The following is a 21,550-nucleotide window of genomic DNA, read 5'->3' as shown; positions in this document are numbered from 1 at the left end:
AGACTCCATATGAAATCTAGAAAGGATACACAATGATACTAAATTATCTTCTGAATGTGAGGGTGTTTAGCTAAGTTAATATTTTCGAACTTAAAAGAAAGAAAGTAGGTTCTAAAACCATAAATATTATTTTTGTTAGATACTTTTTGAATAGTAACACTCATAGATTTCTTATAATAATTTTTTATTTTTTAAAATTTTAAATGATACGATGATTGAATCGAGAGATGCTACTTTCTTTGAAAGTATTTTTCCTTTGAAGTTTAGAATTTCATTTGATATTCCAATTCTTCTAGTTTAATTCATTCTTCTAATAAATACTACTATCTTGAAGGTGCTGATAAAAACTTCTACAAATTATTGTAAAGTTCTAAACTTGAATTCCATCACCTTCATCATTTACCTTTTACTAAAAGAAAATACTATTCTCTTAAAGTCAAAAGGAATATAGGTCCTTCAACCACGGACCAAAATACTTAAGCAAGAGTTATTATGATATACTCATCAGGCCCATATAAGACAATCATAGTCAATATCTACTTTCGATGTGGGACTAAGTGGGGTGTCGCTAGAATGAAATGAATCTAAAATAAAAAAAACTGTTTAGTAATGATTTCATAACTTAATTGATTTAAGATTCATCTAATTCTTTTCGAGGTGCTATAAACTCTTCATATGCACTTCCTGGATAATAGCCATTAACAATAAGATTGAATATATTTTAAATAATAATACTTGGATTCTCACTGATTTACCTTATGAGAAAAAAAACTTTAGTGCAAGTGGATCTTAAAAAAGAACATGAGAATTAATGAAATAATGAAAAACTATAAGGAATGACTTGTAGCTTAAGGCTTTGGTGAGAAAGCTAGTTTCTATTATGTTGATACATATGCACTTATGGCTCGTATCATTACTATTCGAAGCTTTGCTTTAATTTATAAGCTACTTATTCATCAAATGTATGACTCTGCCTTCATATACGGTGATCTTGGAAAAGAGATTTATATGACTCAACTAGAAGGTTTTATTATATGGAGTGTCAAAAAAAAAAAGTATGTAAGCTAGTCTGATCACTTTATAGACTTAAGAAGTACCCAAATAGTGCAACGAAATTTTTTTATAGTATTATCTTTTCCTTTGGTTTGCAAGCTAAATGAACTTGATGACACTCTTATTCTTACTCTTGATCTTGATATAATTAATAAAATTAAAATGTTCTTATCAAATCATTTTGATATAAAAGATCTTGGAGAAACATACATGATTTTAAGAATAAAGATCAGAAGAAGATCATCTAATTTAGTCCTCTTGTCTTAGTCTCACTATACCCAAAAAAAATTATTGAAAAGTTTGAATATTCTAATTGTTCAATTGTCTCTATACCTTATGATCCCAGTGTTCATCTCTTAAAAAACACAAGTCTATGAATCAAGAAAATAATTCTCAAATTATTGAATCTCTTATATACCTATATAACTGAACGAGACATGATATAACTTATAGTGTTTCTAGATCAAGTAGATGCATTAGCAATCCTAGTCTAAAATATAGAGTGCTTCAAAATGAATATTTAAATAATTTAAAGAAACATTTTGATTTTGGATTTATATTTGTTAGGTATCCATCTATACTTGAGGGTTATAGTAATGCGAATTGAATTTATGATTCTTTTGAAATTAATTCTATATATGGATATTTCTTTAGTTTAGGTGGTAGTGTTATCTCCTTGCAATTAGTCCACTAAGCAATCTATCATTGTTAAAAGTACTATGGACGCTGAATTAATTGCATTAGATACTGTAGCTACATAAGTTGAATGGCATAAAAATCTTTTAACAAATCTACGTATGATTTCATTACCTCTGCCACCTATTTCAATCCATTGAGATTCAAGAGCTTCAATAGAATTTTGTGGCATGATGTTTAGTCAACCATTGTACTATATTAAATATGAACAAAATATAGCTGATACCTTACTAAAGGCTTAAATAGAACAAAGTTTCTAGAATCATCAATATAGTAAGTCTTCTAGCAGTGGGAACTGAACTTTTATGAATGACGATCCGCTAAAGGAGGTTCAATATAGTAATAACAAACTAATTGGTTGATCGAGGAGCACACTTGCCAGTACTTTCAAAGTGCATAATATATATTGTGGTGAATATATATCGTAATAGTGATTTGTGCTTCTTTGTAGAGGGATAAGAAGAGTATTATTCTAAAAAAGATCTAAAGTAGTATTTACTTCGCATATCCTTTATAGAGGCTCTCGTATATGAGAGTATTCATAGACAACTGTGACTAGGAATTTGAGTACTATCTAGAAATTCTCAAGAATAAATCAAAATACATGCATATGCCAATAGGTGTACAACCCTACAATATGATATCCATTACTATGTAAGTAATAGTGAAGGTCTAAGTTGAAAAAATATAGTTCAAAACCTGTTTCATTCAAAATAGATTCTATTTACACTAAGTAGGATTTAAGCCTTATAAAAGGACCTCATGACTGTATAGTATAAATTCAAGTAGCATTTAGGGATGAATTGAAATAAATTAATAATATAAAATCTTGGGGACAGTATTAAATTTTGGAAGACTAGGATAGGGTTAATTTAAGGGTCTAGGAGCACATGATTTAGTTTTAAAAGGGGTAGATGTCTGTCCATATAACTTTGTAGGTTTTGTTATGACTTAGGAATTATTTGAAATAAATTGATAATATAAAATTTTTGGAATAAGATAATAAAATAAAATATCAAGGGTTACATTGAATATGGTATGAGATTCTTGTACGAAAGAGCTACTTTTGAATAGTGTTAGAGAACATATCAGGACATAAGCCATCATGCAAGGATTTGATTTAGACTATGTTAATCTTTTGACAATCACACATCAGTATTTTCCTTATTGATTATGATAGTAAAAAGAGAAAAAACCTTATAAGGAAAAAAAAAGAAGAAATATTTAGTTGTCTATGAAGAAAAAAATTATATTACAACAAAGCAATTCAAGAAGACTTTGTGTGACTAGTATTTTCCTTATTCTCCTTCAAAGGAGGCTCGATGATGATTGAAGATGATAGAACACCAAGATATATATATGAAAAACCTCTCCAATGTGAAGAGTAAAAATCACGGGATAAACTAGAGATAACCTACTATGAGAATAATGAATATACAAATCTTAATCTCTTGCCCAAAACCCTAACAACAATCACAAGAGAATAATTGGGATACAAGGATTATGCTACTGTGCATAATATCTAAATTCTCCCCAAGTATTCACAGTAAGAATCTACTGTAGATTTGATCTAACTTAAGATGAAAACATCGTTAGATGATTAAGAACAATCTCTTTGCGTTGTTCTTATCTTCTTCCCTTTTTTTCTCTTGTTTTTCTACCTTGTTCTCCTCCTTTTCTTTGGAATCACATGGCTATAATTTTTGCCCTTGATGTTGCACTTTTTCTGTCTCTTTTCGTAGCCACCACACCCCCTCTAATATGATTTAAGGTTAGGTATTATAGAAGGTGGGTTGTGGGCTGTTAAAGCCCACCATGGGCTGAACATATGGGCTATCAGCCCAACAACCTCCCCCTTCAGCCCATAAGGGAAGTTGTCCCAAGACTCCTCAATATAAAACAATGCCGACCAGCTATCAGCATATCTCTTGTCTTTCTTTTGGTAAGGTCTTTGTCAACATGTCTACTCCGTTGTCATTTGTGTGAATTTTTTGAAGCTATAACTGCTTCTCTTCAAATATATTTCGAATCCAGTGGTATCTAACATCTATATGCTTTGACTTAGAATGAAACATTGAGTTCTTACATAAATGGATGACACTCTAGTTGTCACAATACACCACATAATTTTCCTGTTTCAGCTCTAATTCTTGTAAGAATTCTTTCATCCATAACATTTCTTTGCATACCTTTATAGCAGCAATATATTCTCCCTCAGTGGTGGAGAGAGCAATATACCTTTGCAATCTGGATTACCATGATATAACTCCCCCTGTAAAAATAAGTATATAACCTGATGTGGACTTCCTTGTATCTATATCTCTTGCCATATTTGCATCTGTGTAATATGTCAACACAGGTAGTCCACCTCCAAAGCTCAAACAAAACTTAGAGCTCCCTATGAGATATCTAAAAATCCACTTCACTGCTGCATAGTGCTCTTTGCCTAGATTTACAAGAAATCTACTAGTAACACCCACTGCATATACGATGTCCGACCTCGTACATACCATCGCGTATATTAAACTTCCAATTGCTAAAACATAAGGAACCTTTTGCATATTCTCCTTCTCCTCATCACTTGACGGACTTTATTTTGAGCACAACTTAAAGTGACATGCAAGAGGAGAACCAATTGGCATTGCATTGCTCATACTGAACCATTCCAATACCTTCTTAATGTATTTCTCCTATGATAACCAAATCTTCTTGGTTTTTCTGTCACGGAAAATCTGCATGTCCAGTATTTGCTTTGTTGGCCCCATGTCCTTAATTGTAAAATACTCACTCAGTTCCTTCTTCAACTTGTCAATTTTAGACATATCTTTCCCAAGAATAAGCATGTCATCAACATAAAGTAAGAGAATAATAAAATTCTTACTAAACCATTTGATGTACACACAATGATCTAAAGTTGTTCTTTTATATCTATTGGGAAATCATTGGGGGCGACATCACATGCGCAGCGGAAGAACAAGAAAACAAAATCCCCGATTCCCAAAGAGATGTTCGTCGTCGTGTGAAGATTGGTGCGCAAAATCCGCGAAACATAAAACTGCGTATAGAGTATGTTGTGTTACCTAGGGAGATCGTATATCCCTGTTTCCTTGCAGATCCTTAGGAGAGGGTGAAGGAGGTCAAGCGTCCTCCTCTCTAGCGGTGATCCACACAGCAGGGTTGCGACGACGCTCCTCAAGACTCCAGGCCTGCTCTGAGGTGGAGAGGAAGAGGAGAATAGGAAAGGCAAGCAAAGGCTCTAGCCTATGAGGCTCTGAATCCCTCCTATTTATAGAGGTCCCCTATCAAACCCTAATGGGTCCTCCCCTAGTGGGTATTGGATCTGCATCCAATAAGACAAGGGCTCCGTCGGATATCTCATATCTGAACCTCTACTCATCGCAATGCCTACCATATGTGTGTGACCCTCTAGGCCCAATATCGAGTTGGCCGTGAGCCATACCTGTCAGAACTCCTTCTAACCCAGTGAATTATTATCTCTGTAATAATTCACTTGACTCATTGACTATGGAAGTACTAGGCCACTAAGCCGTAGTCCCCAAACGATACAGGGGAATCCAATCCATTGGACCTGTCTGTCCTTAGTTACCGTGTACCTATAATCTCTCATCCATCTAATATCCTAGAGACCGTATATCGAGCATGGTGTTGTCAGACCCATACGGTTTCTACTCGAGTCTCGCTCTAATCGGATTCTCCCGGAGAACTCTTTCTCTCTCAACCCGAATGACCCTGGCCAGGGATTTGTCTGAGCAAGAACACATAGGATATTCCTCTCATGATGCTGAGAGTGGATGATCCTCTATCGATACTCAATAGCCCTCGTAAGGTCGACTACCACTCCCAATGACTAGCTGTACTAGATCTGGGACAGCCAAACCTATAAGTCTGGTATCAAAGAGTGGAGCACTCATACAGGACATCCTTGGTGTCTCAAGTCTAAGGACCAAATACACCACTAGGACTACGGAATCGCCGTCTGACAATAAGGCATCATCAACCATCCAGCATTCCATAAGCGGATCAATCAGTGAACTCATTCTCCAATGAGCACTTGTACTGTATCCCTAGTGTCCCTACACGAGCAGCTATGAGACCAGTTGTATCCATCATATGGACGGGTATACAGCACACCAGTCTATCCGGTTATCACGATGTCCCTCTCGAGTAACCTATGACCGGGATTATTTAGGATATGTGTTTAAAGGTGAATCGATCTCATTATCGTGATCTCATCACGATCCGATTCCCATTGCACAAATCCAAGGACATCACAATATATATATGCACATATGCAATAGTTATAAAGTGATATACACCAAAATATAATAAGCAAAAAGATTCTGTATCAAGTCACACGTGCCATCACTCACGTGATTGGCTTGCTGGGCACCTATGACTAGCAATCTCCCACTTGACCTAAAGTCAATCACCTATGTGTCTGATCCCCATCAGACCCCTATGACGCTCAAAGACAATCTGAGACAACGGCTTTGTCAATGGATCTGCAATGTTATCTTCGGATGGAACTCTTTCCACTACTACATCTCCTCGGGTTACAATCTCTCTGATAAGCTGGAACCTCCTCAGAACACTTCTGATGAGACCCGGGTTCCCTTATTTGAGTAATCGCCCCATAGTTGTCGCAATATAAGGATATCGGCTCCTCGCTACCCGGCATGACTCCCAAATCTGTGATGAACTTCTTCACCTAGACTCCCTCCTTTGCTGCATCTGATGCAGCAATATACTCCGCCTCTGTGGTCGAGTCAACAGTGGTATCTTGCTTGGAATTCTTCCAGCACACTGCTCCTCCATTCAAGGTATACACATACCTTGAATTCGACTTGCTATCATCGACATCAGATTGAAAACTTGAGTCTGTGTAGCCTTCAACCTTAAGGCTATTACCTCCATAGTAAAAGATCCTTAGTCCTTCTTAAGTATTTAAGGATACACTTTACTGCTTTCCAATGCTCCAAGCCTGGATCTGCTTGATACCTGCTCATGACACTCAGAGCATGCGCTATATCAGGCCTAGTACATAGCATGACATACATGATAGACCCTATTGCTGAGGCATAAGGTATCATATTCATGTTTGCCCTTTCTTCTGGAGTCTTTGGGGACATACTCGTAGAAAGCGATTTCCCATGTCTCATCGGTATGAGACCTCTCTTGGAATTTTCCATGCCAAACCTTTTGACAATGGTTTCTATGTACTTGGACTGGGACAAGCCAAGCATCCTCTTGGATCTATCTCTATAGATTTTAATCCCCAAGATATAGGATGCTTCCCCTAAGTCCTTCATGGAGAAATGTCTAGATAACCAAGCCTTTATTGTGAATAGCATTCCTACGTCATTCCCAATGATGAGGATGTCATCCACATATATCACCAAAAAGGTGATAGCACTCTCACTTACCTTTCTGTATACACAAGGCTCATCTTCGTTCTTAACGAAGTCATAAGATCTGATTGCCTCATCAAATCTTATGTTCCAACTTCGGGAAGCTTGCTTTAGTCCATAAATGGATTTAAGCAACCTACACACATTATCTGGGCAGTTCTTGGACACGAATCCCTCAGGTTGCATCATATACACCTCCTCCTCGAGGTTCCCATTGAGGAATGCGGTTTTCACATCCATCTATCAGATCTCATAATCATAGTGTGCTGCAATAGCCAATAGAATTCTGATGGATTTTAGCATTGCTACGGGTGAGAAGGTTTCGTCATAGTCAACATCTTGCCTTTGACGATACCCCTTAGCCACTAACCTTGCTTTATAGGTCTCTACCTTTCCATCTACTCCGATCTTTTTCTTAAAGATCCACTTGCAACCGATAGGTACAATACCTTCGGGCGCATCAACTAGGTTCCAAACCTTATTGGAGTACATAGAATCCATCTCAGAATTCATGGCTTCTTGCCACTTCCCGGAGTCTATACTTATAATAGCCTCCTCGTAGGTCTGAGGATCAATATCCTCAACATCCTCTCCTCTAATATGTCCCACATATCTCTCAGGAGGATGGGATACTCTATCAGACCTGCGTAAAGTTGAAACTTGTGTATTAAGTACCTGAACAGATTCAGGCTGTAGAGTGGTGCTTGAGCTTGGTTCTCCAACCTCGCTCAACTCTATCATTCTCCCACTATCTCCGCCAAGAATGTGTTCCTTCTCAAGGAACACTACTCTCTTAGCTACAAAGACCTTTTGGTCCTCGAGATGATAGAAATAATACCCACAAGTTTCCTTGGGGTGTCCCACAAATTTGCATCGCTCTGTCCTTGATTCTAACTTATCGGGGTTGTGTCTTTTAATGTGGGCAAAGCAACCCCAAATCTTAACAACCTTAAGATCAGACTTCTTCCCTTTCCATATCTCATATGGTGTAGACACTACCGACTTAGTTGGAACTCTGTTCAGAAGGTAAGCTGCGGTCTCTAGGGCATATCCCTAGAATAAGATGGGTAGGTCAGCGAAACTCATCATGGACCGTACCATATCTAATAACGTACGTTTTCTCCTTTCAGAGACACCATTGAGCTGAGGTGTATAAGGAGGTGTCCATTGGGATAATATCCCATGGTCCTTGAGAAACTGAGTAAACTCTGTACTTAAGTACTCACCTCCTTGATCTGATCGAAGAGTTTTGATACTCTTTCCAGTCTGGTTCTCCACCTCATTCTTATATTCTCTGAATTTCTCAAAGGCCTCGGACTTGTACTTCATTAAGTACACATATCTATACCTTGAGAAATCATCAGTAAATGTAATGAAATAGGAGTAACCACCAATGGCATGAGTTGACATGGGTCCACATACATCACTATGTATGAGTTATAACAACTCAGTGGCTCTCTCTCTCCAGTTCCACTAAATAGAGAGTTGGTCAGTTTTCCACGAAGGCAAGGCCGCCGGCCGGCTGCTGTAGATGCAGCCCCTATGCTGCCCGCCTTCGGCTGCGCTTCACGCACGCAGATCGAGGGCAGCAACTGTTGCTGCCCTTTCTCGCTTTTGCGTCAACGATTTTGACGTCAATATTCTTCTTAAACACAACACACGCAGTTCAAAACCAATCATTCGCACGAACAACCTGGCTCTGATACCACTGTTGGGAAATCATTGGGGGCGACATCATATGCGCAACGGAAGAATAAGAAAACAAAATCCCCGATTCTCAAAGAGATGTTCGTCGTCGTGTGAAGATTGGTGCACAAAATCCGCGAAACATAAAACTGCGTATAGAGTATGTTGTGTTACCTAGGGAGATCGTATATCCCTGTTTCCTTGCAGATCCTTAGGAGAGGGTGAAGGAGGTCAAGCGTCCTCCTCTCTAGCGGTGATCCACACAGCAGGGTTGCGACGACGCTCCTCAAGACTCCAGGCCTGCTCTGAGGTGGAGAGGAAGAGGAGAATAGGAAAGGCAAGCAAAGGCTCTAGCCTATGAGGCTCTGAATCCCTCCTATTTATACAGGTCCCCTGTCAAACCCTAATGGGTCCTCCCCTAGTGGGTATTGGATATGCATCCAATAAGACAAGGGCTCCGTCGGATATCTCATATCTGAACATCTACTCATCGCAATGCCTACCATATGTGTGTGACCCTCTAGGTTCAATATCGAGCTGGCCGTGAGTCATACCTGTCAGAACTCCTTCTAACTCAGTGAATTATTATCTCTGTAATAATTCACTTGACTCATCGACTACGGAAGTACTAGGCCACTACGCCGTAGTCCCCAGACGATACAGGGGAATCCAATCCATTGGACCTGTCTGTCCTTAGTTACCGTGTACCTATAATCCCTCATCCATCTAATATCCCAGAGACCGTATATCGAGCATGGTGTTGTCAGACCCATACGGTTTCTACTCGAGTCTCGCTCTAATCGGATTCTCCCGGAGAACTCTTTCTCTCTCAACCCGAATGACCCTGGTCAGGGATTTGTCTGAGCAAGAACACATGGGATATTCCTCTCATGATGCCGAGAGTGGATGATCCTCTATCGACACTCAATAGCCCTCGTAAGGTCGACTACCACTCCCAATGACCAGCTGTATTAGATCTGGGACAGCCAAACCTATAAGTCTGGTATCAAAGAGTGGAGCACTCATACAGGACATCCTTGGTGTCTCAAGTCTAAGGACCAGATACACCACTAGGACTACGAAATCGCTGTCTGACAATAAGGCATCATCAACCATCCAGCATTCCGTAAGCGGATCAATCAGTGAACTCATTCTCCAATGAGCACCTATACTGTATCCCTAGTGTCCCTACACGAGCAGCTATGAGACCAGTTGCATCTATCATATGGACGGGTATACAGCACACCAGTCTATCCGGTTATCACGATGTCCCTCTCGAGTAACCTATGACCGGGATTATTTAGGATATGTGTTTAAAGGTGAATCGATCTCATTATCGTGATCTCATCACGATCCGATTCCCATTGCACAAATCTAAGGACATCACAATATATATATATGCACATATACAATAGTTATAAAGTGATATACGCCAAAATATAATAAGCAAAAAGATTCTGTATCAAGTCACATGTGCCATCACTCACGTGATTGTCTTGCTGGGCACCTATGACTAGCAATATCCATTTTCTATCATAAATGAATTAAGCTTTCTATACCAATGTCTTAGAGCTTGCTTTAGCCCATACAAACTCTTTTTCAACTTGCAAACAAAGTTCTCTTTACCTTTGACTTTGAAGCATTCTGATTGCTCCATATAAATTTTCTCCTCTAAATCACCATGAAGGAAAGCTGTCTTCATATATAATTGCTCAACCTCAAAGTCCTAGCTAGTGGCAATACCAAGAGCAACATGAATAGATGACATTTTAACAACAGGAGAAAAAATTTCTTCAAAGTCAATACCTTTTTTTTAACCAAAGCCTTTCACAACTAATCTAGCTTTGTCATTTGGTTGAGAATAATATTCTTGAGTGTTCAACCTGAAAGCCCACTTGTTCTTCAAGGCCTTCATTCCATTTGGTAGTAGCACTAAATCATAAGTGTGGTTCTTCTGAAGAGCATCCATCTCTTCCTGCATAGCAACTAACCACTTCTTTTTCTGCTCACTTTCAATTGCTTCTCAATAACTCTCTAGTTCATCTGCACTAGTAAGTATCACATACTTATTTATAGATTATCTTCTAGAAGGTTGATGTTATCTAGAAAATCTTCTCAACTGAGGTTCTGCGGGAACTTGCTCTCCAACTTTTTCTTGCTCAACATGTCCTGCAGATAAATTAACAACAGGCTCTATACCATCTTCATGCACATCTCTCCCATCACTCTGATATACTAGAGAACTAACTGGGTCACAATCTGCTAATCCTTTTGCAGAAATCTTGGCTGGTGCCTTCTTCTTCAAATCCTCAAAGAAGACTATATCTCTGCTTCTAAACATTTTTTGCTTTTCTGGATCCCAAAGCTTATAACCAAACTGATCATGTGAGTAGCCAAGAAAAATATATTTTTTAGAACATGTGCAAATGCACAACAACCAAACACTTTCAAATGCCTGTAGAAAACATTTTTCCCTGACCGTACATGCTCTGCAACATTACCATCTAGGACTGTACATGGTGATAAGTTGATCACATCAACTGCAGTCCTCAAAGCCTCATCTCAAAACCTTTTGGGTAGCTTTACCTGTGAAAGCATACATCTGATCTTTTCCATAATGGTGCGGTTCATCCTCTCTGCAATTGAATTATGCTGAGGTGTACTAGGAACTATCATCTTATGTTGGATCTCATATGACCTGTAATAATCATTAAATAATCCTATGTACTCACCACCATTATCTGATCTTATGCATTTTAATTGTATTTTTGTCTCCCTTTCAACCCTAGCATGAAACTCTTTAAAGGCATTAATAACCTGATCCTTAGTCTTCAAAGTATAGGCCCAAACATTTCTAGAAAAATCGTCTATAAAAGTGACAAAATAAAGTGCACTACTGATGCTAGGAACATCAATAAATCCATCAGGATTTTTGTCCTCAAAGGACTATATACATATGTATAAACACGGTCTAAGGCATGCATTTTTCTAGACAAAGCAGGACTAGCAAATGAAACTCTATGTTGTTTACTAGCCAAATAATCAATACAAGGGTTCAAATGTATACCTTTGAGGTCTGACAATACCTCTCTTTTGAAAAGAGCTTTTAGCCCCTTCTTACTTATATGTCCTAGTCGCCTATGCCACAACTTCATGCTAAACTCTTTCTCTATAGTATTTAACTGTTCACCACAAGTTTTGGCTTATAACCTGTACAAGGTGTGATATTTCTTTCTACTATCTATAACAAAAGAACCCTTACTGAGCTTCCATTGCCCTTTGTGAAATCTACTATCATAGTTTTCATCATCTAGTATTCCAACTGAAATTAAATTCAGCCTCAAATCAACCATATACCTCACATCCTTAAGTACCAACTTACACCCAAGGTTGGTCTTTAAATGGATATTACCCATGCGAATAATGTTTATCGTGCCATAATTGCCCATCTTGACAACACCAAAATTTCCAGTCCTGTAGGTAGCAAATAACTCCCTCCGTTGTGTAGTATGATAAGAAGCACCTATGTCAATCACTCACTCAAGATCTTGACATACAAAAGAAAAAATATCATCATAAGAAGACAAAATCAAATAATCACCATCTTGTACTGTAGTTGTGATATTATCTTTTGACTCTGTATACTCCACTTATTTTCTCTTTTTCTTGCTCTTCTTAAGTTGCTTACATTGATTCTTGTAATGTCATTTCTCACCACAATTATAGCAAACAATATCTTTTCTTAATCTTGACTTGCTTCTACCTATGCGTAAACTACTTCTATACTTTGACCTTCCTTTGTTCTCTGAGATAAGTGCCTATGAATCATTCTGAGATATTAATGAATTCTTTCTTCTCAACTCTTCATTCAACAAACTTATTACTTGACTCAGAGTGACAACACCGTCTGGCGCAGAATTATTGAGGGAAACCACTAGTGCCTCCTAACTTTCTGGTAATGAATTAAGAAGTAACAATGTTTGCAACTCATAATCAAGAGACATTTTCATAGAGGATAAGTGGTTAGTGATACTTTGCATTTCATTCAAATGCTCAGCACTAGAAGCTTTGTTGCCAACTGTTTTTCTTTCATAGAAACCTTTCAACTTTTTCTAAAGAGAATATGTAAAACTTTCAATAGAAATATAGTGAAAGACACTATCATCAAGCCATTATCGAATAAACCTAACTATTTTTCGATTTAACCTCTTCCACTCATCATTTGTCATAGTTGTGAGTTTTGCATTATTCCCCTGCAAATGTCATACAAATCTTTGCAATACAAGAGATCTTCCATTTTTTGTTTCCATATCATCCGATTTTTTCCATTCAAACTAATCATGCGAGAAACATTACTGGCCTCCATATTCAAATACAAAATTAAATTGTCAAAACCCTACTCTAATACCATTTAATGGGATATAAAGAGAAATAAATTTTTGTATATAAACAAATACTAATAGGCCATAACACGCGACAGAATTAATTGGAATCACAATCAAATAGAACACCAAGATATATGTGGAAAACTCCTTTAATGTAAAGGGTAAAAACCACGAGGCAAACTAGAGATTATGAGAATAATAAATATACAAATCTCAATCTCTTACCCAAAACCGTAGCAACAATCATAAGAGAATAACTGTGATATAAGGATTGCGTCACTGTGCACAATATCTAAATTCTTCCCAAGTAATCACAGTAAGAATCTACTATAGATCTGATCTAATCTGAGATGAAAATACTGTTAGATGATTGAGAACCGTCTCTTTGTATTTGTACTGTCATTGTCTTCTTCTCATTCTTTCTCTTGTTTTTCTATCTTATTCTTATTCTTTTCATAACCACCACACATTCTTTAATATAATTTAGGGTTAGGTATTAAAGGAGGTGGGTTGTGGGCTGTTAAAGCCCATATACTTTATAGAGAATTTATTATGATATGAGGTACATTAATTGTGAAGGCGACCTTATAGAGCCACTACAACATAGTGCCACTAAAGTGGGAATTAAAACTTGCAAGTGGTTTGTGGTAAAGCTAAGAGACCCCAACGAGATCAAAATCATCATTCCTAGTCATTAAAAATTAATTTAATATTAATCTATCACGGTGTCCCAAATAATGCAACATCATTTTCACATTCTCATCGAGATTTAGACAAAGCATATTGATTCCAAAGAGATGCCATTTGAGAATAAAGCTCACAGACTATTTCATATAATATTATTGAAACAAGATCCCTCTAAAGCTAAAGCATAATGAATAGATAAGAACTCCCAAAGATTTTTTTGTTATGTCAAAATGGTCAAAAGATATATTAATGGATGCAACTAATCTAATGATTGTTATTGTCTCACTCTTTAATACAATCGTCAAATGCTTTTTGGGATTTCAAATCATTATTAACGGATAATTTCGTGTCACCAATGAAATAGTGTCAGACCCTTTCAAAGTCCAACGAGTAGTTAGACCCATTAAAAATAACGAAAATGATTAAGAAACATCTAATTGTGTTTGAGCCATATCAAAAAGAAAAAATCTTGGATACTGGCAGATGCAAAAGGCGAAACATATGGCTTATAGAACGATGAAATAAAATTGACACTTTGATCACCATTTGACCGCGATTTGAAAGAAAGAGGGGACTGAGCAACATCTTGCTCTCATTCCATGAAATAGAGTTTCAAGAAGAAAGGAGACTTTGTATTTTATTCATATCATTGTTGTGTACATCATAACCAAATTAATAGGATGAAAAACAATAAAATAAAAGCCATGAATTATGGGATTTACACAAATCAATGGATGTCGCATCTTTTTTTGTGTGTTTTTGTATGGTAAGATTTTAGGAATATCTAATCTTCTCATGAGGATGGTAAGAATCATCGATCAAGGGAATCAAAGAAATATGATATACTCTTTAACACAGTAAGTTTGACACAACTAATAGCGGTGATCAAAGCAACACCCTATTGTTTGTTCTGTCTATATATACTCACTCGGAAAAGACTTTTCACCCTCTCAAAACAGAGACGGCTACGATGGCTCCTGTCGTCAAGCTCCTCCTCTTTGCTGCACTCCTGCTCCGTATCTCTGCAACAGGTATCTTTCTTCGCCTCTCTCCTCCAACAAGCATCGACGGATCGCCGATAACGTAACGCATGCTTTGATCGTTGTTTGTGGTGACAGCGGACGGCCAGGGATGCGATCTGTCCAGCATTCAGGTGCAGCAGACCAACACAGGGGAGAAGGTGGGCAACGACCCGGTGTTCGAAGTGGAGGTGAAGAACGTGTGCAGCTGCACCATCTCCAGCGTGTTCCTTCGCTGCTTGGGCTTCGCCAGCTCCATGGTGGTCGACCCCAAGCTGTTCCGGCGTGAAGGCACCGACTATGTCGTCAACGACCGCAAGGGCATCCCCAGTTCGCAGTCCGTCAAGTTCCGCTACGCCTGGGACAGAGCCTTCGCGATGTCTCCTGCGAGTCTGCAAGTAAATTGCTGATGAAGCAGTGGCACTCACTGGCCATGGCTGCAACACAAGATCCGAACACTAATGATCTTTCGAAGAGCTTAGGATGCAGGCGTTGCAATGCATTTGAATTCGTCTGCATGGAATAAAAGCTTTCTCTTTATCATTGCAATATTTATGTGGAGTTTCATGAATGAAACAAGTACTCGTCATTGTCTTTCTTTTGATTGCTTAAAGCTCCCCATTTTGAGAGCCTTTAGACATTTGCTTCAGCAATTTTTGTGCAGTTGCAGGTCCTTTCGTGAGCCCTGGAAATGGCCGCACACATTACATGAAAGAAGAGATCGCTAATCAATTGTATATATATATATATCTTGGAATGTAGTTTTTGCTGCTAAACAAGTAGCAAATATTAGATGTCATGAATCACGGCCATCTAATAATAGTCAATCACGACACCGAGATTGACTATACTCATGACATTTTGTCGTGTCGCTAGAAATTATACTCATGACGCCAAAGAATTATTATGGTAAACAGGAACAAAACCAAAATTGGGTGTGGGCAAGCGGTTGGAATAATGACACCGAGATATAACGTGGGAAAATTAGTGAAGGAAAACACAAATAGGCAAGCTAGAAGGTATTATTAGAAGAAATACAAGTAGAAAGCCTCTCTTGTAGTGGGAGAAATAGAGGATTAGAAACTCATAAAAGGAGAAATGAAGGAACCAAATGATTATTCCTCTTTCCTTTTTTTATTCTTTCTCCATATTCCTCTCTATTATATAGGTACCAGAGTGGTTGTAGAAACCATATCTATGCCACCTTGTGTGGGATGTTGCATCCATGAATGGGGAGATGAGACTGCATGAATTGCTACTTCCCATGCGCAAGCAAATGAGATCAAGGGAGGTTCCAACCTCACACAACCTCTCGCCTACTCAATATCCTATCTCTCTCTCTACATTTATCTCCAACCAGTCATTAGAGGATTTGCTCTATATGAACTTATCAGTGCTGATTTGCTTTGTCATAACATTTGTTAGGTTGTCTGTTGTGTCCAACTTCTGCATATACATAGTACCATCCCTCCATTCATCGCGATGTCCAAGATACTCTAGCCATCATATAAAGGAATATTTTTCAACTTATGCCTTAATTCCTCTATTAACCTTCTATTCCAAATTGCTTCATTTTAAGTGTGGGGAAAAACCTATTAAAGCAGAATAATTATTTTCCCTCTTTGTATATCAAAATGGATTTCTTATCAAAATATCAACTTGATATCAAAATATAAATATCAACTACAACAGCATAAATAATAGAGGAATAAATCAATCACACAGTGAGACCAAATTTTAACTTGGAAAACCCAATACGAGAAAAATCACGAGATCGTAATCTACCTTAAACTTCCACTATCAATAGTAATAATAACAGGTTTACAGTAAATCTTCTCTAGAATAACCAGAAGATCATAATAACATCAAGAACATAGATCTTGGCTCAAGAATAGCATATCATTATCTCATAGGATGGATCTTTCTAGGTCTCACAAAATAGGTATAGTAGAAAAGTACTTCAGAGAGGGTAAACTGCAGATCAACACCATTAGGATTGTAGAGCTTGCTATAAGGATTCTCTGCATATAATTTGGGCCAAAACTGATAACGTTTGGCCACTGATCGTCAAGCAAAAAACTCAAAATTCTAATCTTTCTCTCTCCTTCTCTCGCTGTGCGCTGCCGCCATTCTCTGCACGCACGCATGCTGCCCTCTCTCCTTTTTCTCTCTATGTTCTTCTCTTCTCTCTCTATGCAGTCACTGTTCTTTCCTCTCGCTGTGCGCACCTTTTTATCTAGTTCGCTACCCTCAATTACTCTTATTAATGAGTTGGGCTCAAAAGACCCAATTGTCCAAGCCTACATATGGGCTGGACCTAACAATTCTCTCCCTCCAGCTCATATGATGGGCTGTACCAAGCCCGCTCTTCGCCTACATGCTTCAAGCCTCTCCTTAGGCAAAGACTTTGTTAACATATCTGAACCATTCTCATTGGTATGCACTTTTTTCAACTGTAATTCTTTCATCTCAAGCACATCACGAATCCAGTGATATCTCACATCAATATGCTTCGATCTAGAATGGTATGTTGAATTCTTGGAGAGGTGAATGATGCTTTGACTATCATAGTAAACAATATATCCTTCATGTTTCAAGCCTAATTCCTATAGAAACTTTTTCATCCATAAAGCTTCCTTGCAGGCTTCAGTAATTACTATGTATTATGCTTTTGTGGTTGATAAAGCAATACAATTCTGTAACTTTGATTGTCAAGAAACTGCTCCCCTTGTAAATGTCATCAAGAACCCCGAAGTGGACTTCTTGGAATCAGTATCACTTACCATGTCTGCATCTATGTAGCCTTCTAACACAAGTTCATCATTGCCAAAATATAAACATAACATGGAAGTACCTCTTAGATATCTTAATATCAATTTCACTATTGCCCAATGTTCGTTTTCAAAATTAGAGAGAAATTAGCTGACAACTCCAACTACATGAGCTATATCTGGCATAATACAAACCATAGTATGCATCAAACTGCCTACTGTAGATGAGTAAGGCACTCTGGATATTTCTTCTTTTTCTTTCTCGTTTGTAGTACATTATTTCGAACTAAGCTTGAAATGACCTGCAAGTGGAGAATAAACTGCTTTGGCTTTACTCATGTTGAATCTTTCAAGAACTTTTTCAATATAAGTCTCCTGAGATAGCCAAATCTTTTTTTTCTTCCTATCATAAAGAATATTCACGCCAAGTATTTGTTTTATCGATCCCAAGTCTTTTATGACAAAAGACTTACTTAGCTCTCTTTTAAGCTTTTCAATTTTACTAGTATCATGGCTAACAATCAGTATATCATCAACATATAGTAGGAGAATAATGAAATCATTATATGAAAATTTCTTCATAAACACACAATGATCAGATGTGGTTCTATCATACCCTTGGCTCATCATAAAGGAATCAAATTTTTTGTACCACTGTTTAGGTGCCTGTTTGAGTCTATATAAGCTTTTTCTAAGCTTACACACCAGATTTTCTTTTCCCTTGACTTTGAAACCTTCTGGTTGCTCTATATAAATTTCTTCTTTTAAGTCACCATGAAGAAATATTGTTTTCACATTAAGTTGCTCAACTTCTAAATTCAAGTAGGCAGTCAAACCAAGAACAACTCGGATATAAGACATTTTCATCACAGGAGAAAATATTTCTTCAAAGTAAATACCTTTCTTCTAACTGAATCCTTTCATAACTAGTCGTGCCTTGTATCATTGTTGTGAGCTATTATTTTCAGACTTCAATTTGTAAACCCATTTATTCTTAAGAGCTTTCTTCTCTTTATGCAACTTTATCAAGTTATAGGTGTGGTTCTCAAGCAAGGATCTCTTTTTTGCATAGCTTTAACCCACTCATTCTTATGCTCATGAAGAATAGCTTCTTGGTCAGTTTCTGGTTCTCCCCCATTAGTAAGCATAATATACTCATGTGAAGTATATTTTGTAGATGGTTGTCGCTCTTTGGTGGATCTTCTCAATGGAATCTCAACTAGTGATGGAGGTGCCTGTTCAGTTGGTTCAACATCATTAACTGTAGGAGTATCATCACTTACATTCTCACCACAATCTTCTTGTTCATCTCCTCCATGATCATCATGAACTACAAGTGAAGGAACTGGACCCAAACTCTAAGGAACATAAACAGAGATTTTTGTCTTCTTAACATTATCACCATCATCAAATAATTGGTCTTCAAGAAATACAACATCTCTGCTTCTAATAATCTTCTTGTTCACTAGATCCTATAATCTGTACCCAAACTCTTCATGACCATATCCCAAGAAGATACGTGCTTTTGCCTTACTATCAAGCTTGGACCTTTCATCTTTGGGAATATGAATATATACTTTACACCCAATGACTCTCAAATGATTATAAGATATATATTTTCCTTTCCATACTCTCTTTGGAACATCACCTTTCAGAGAAACTAATGGAGAAAGATTTATGAGGTCAACTGTAGTTCTCATAGCCTCCCCCCAAAATAACTTCGGTAACTTGGCGTAAGAAAGCATACACCTAATCCTTTCTTTAATGGTTCTATTCATCCTTTTTGCCACACCGTTCTGTTGAGAAGTTTTAGGAACTATTTTCTCAAGTCTGATACTATGAAATCTGCAATAATTCTCAAAAGGGCCCTTGTACTCACCACCATTATCTGATCGAATACACTCTAATTTTTTACCAATTTCTCTTTCAACACTGACATGAAACTCCTTGAAAGCATCGAGTACCTAGTTTTTAGATTTCAAAGTAAAAGCCCACACTTTTCTAGAATAGTCATCAATAAAAGTAACAAAATAAAGAGCACCTCCAAGAGTTCTAGCTTGCATAGTATAAACATTAGTATAAACTAAATCAATAACATCTGATCTTCTAGATGATGAATATGTATGAAATGCAACTCTATGTGTTTTTCCAACTAAGCAATGATCACAAGATTTAAAAGATGTACCTTGCAACTCTGGTAAGAACTGCTTTCTAGCAAGAGTTTGAAGTCCCTTCTCATTGATATTACTAAGTCTCTTGTGCCAAAGATCTATACTTTCACCTTTTTGAATTGTATTAATCTCTCCTTTGTGTAGCTTACCTTCCATGACATAAAAAGAGTTAAGCTTCTTTCCTCTTACCATAATTAGAGAACCTTTAGTGAGTTTCCATTTGCTTTTACCAAAATAATGTGCAAAGCCCTCATCATCAAGTCTGCGTGTAGATATTAAGTTAAGACAAATATCTAGAATATGCCTTACATATTTGAGTATCAATTTATTCTCAATACTGATCTCCAAGCAAATATCTCCAATACCCACAATCTTAGATGTACCACTATTTTCCATTTTGACATTACCAAAATCACCAACAGTGTAAGATTTAAAGAAATCACCATGAGAAGTAACATGAAATGAAGCACTAGAGTCAATTACCCAATTACTATCCTGAGCTACAAGACTAACACAACCGTTATCACAAACAATAATGATATTACCTTCATCAGTAACTGTATTGGTCTCTTTCTCATTTTTCTTCATTTCACTCTGTTCTCGCTTCCAAAACCTACACTCTTTCTTCATGTGACCTGGTCTGTTACAATGGAAACATTTGATATCTCTTTTAGACTTGGATCCTCCTCTATAACCATATGGATTTCTACTATGACTTCTTCTATGTCTTTCTTGTTTTTCAGTAACAAATGCACCAAAAGAAGATTCACCCTATTCTTTCCTTCTAGCATCTTTATTTAGTAAACTATCTTTAACCATATCTATAGTTAGAGTCTCTTATAGTGTGGAGTTACAAATTGTCACCACATACGTTTCCCAACTTTCTAGTAAAGAGCTAAGAAATAATAATTCTTGCATCTCATCATCTATATTCATTTTCATAGCAACCAACTTGTTTGCAAGACTCTGAAATAGGCTTATGTGCTCAACAATATTACCACCATCTTTATACTTCAAATTTACAAGTCTTCTGATGAGAGAAATTTTATTTCCCATTGTCTTTTTCGCAAAGAGATTTTCTAACCTTTGTCAAACAACATCAGCTTTGGTTTCATCTGAAATATGCTCATGCAAGTTTATATCCATCCATCTTCTAATATAGATAATATCTTTTCTATGTTGAACCCATTCTTCATCGTCCATAGTAGAAGGTTTATCTTTAACCTTGATGAGCTTATATAAATCTTTATAATAAAGCAGATCTACCATTATATGCTTCCAAGTGGAATAATTTGATGAGTTCAATTTAATCATACCATCTGACTGCTCCATTTCAATCACACAAGAAAAACTAGCACCAAATAACCTGTTACTCTAATATCACTTGTTGGGAAAAACCTATTAAATTGGAATAATTCTTTTCCCTCCTTGTGTATCAAAATGAGTTCCTTATCAAAATACCAACTTGATATCAAAATATAAATATCAACTAGAACAACATAAACAATAAAGCAATAAATCAATCACATAGTGAGACCAAATTTTAATGTGAAAAACCCAATGCGGGAAAAACCATAGGACTGTAGTCCACCTTAAACTTTCACTATCATTAGTAATGATAATAGGTTTACAGTAAATCTTCTCTAGAATAAC

At 37.1% G+C, this 21,550-nt stretch overlaps 1 protein-coding gene across 1 annotated transcript; it reads left to right on the top strand.

Annotated features, from left to right (window-relative positions):
• The first annotated feature begins 14,906 nt into the window (after positions 1-14,906).
• On the top strand, positions 14,907-15,553 carry LOC103974888 (uncharacterized). The gene is made up of 2 exons (XM_009389793.2): positions 14,907-14,967; positions 15,055-15,553. Exons 1-2 carry the CDS (start codon positions 14,907-14,909, stop codon positions 15,363-15,365), a joined length of 372 nt encoding a protein of 123 aa, XP_009388068.2. The 3' UTR covers positions 15,366-15,553.
• Positions 15,554-21,550: the final 5,997 nt, after the last annotated feature.

The sequence above is a fragment of the Musa acuminata genome, chromosome BXJ3-5, assembly GCF_036884655.1.
Source record: "Musa acuminata AAA Group cultivar baxijiao chromosome BXJ3-5, Cavendish_Baxijiao_AAA, whole genome shotgun sequence".
Taxonomy (NCBI): Eukaryota; Viridiplantae; Streptophyta; class Magnoliopsida; order Zingiberales; family Musaceae; genus Musa; species Musa acuminata.
Note: the sequence above shows the minus strand (reverse complement) of the source record. Positions and strands in the feature narration are given on the sequence as shown.

Excerpts from the sequence above, each read along its gene's own strand:
- LOC103974888 (XM_009389793.2), top strand. The coding sequence starts at position 14,907 with ATGGCTCCTGTCGTCAAGCTCCTCCTCTTTGCTGCACTCCTGCTCCGT. Across the intron at positions 14,968-15,054 it reads GCTCCGTATCTCTGCAACAG|CGGACGGCCAGGGATGCGAT; the intron begins GTATCTTTCTTC and ends TTGTGGTGACAG.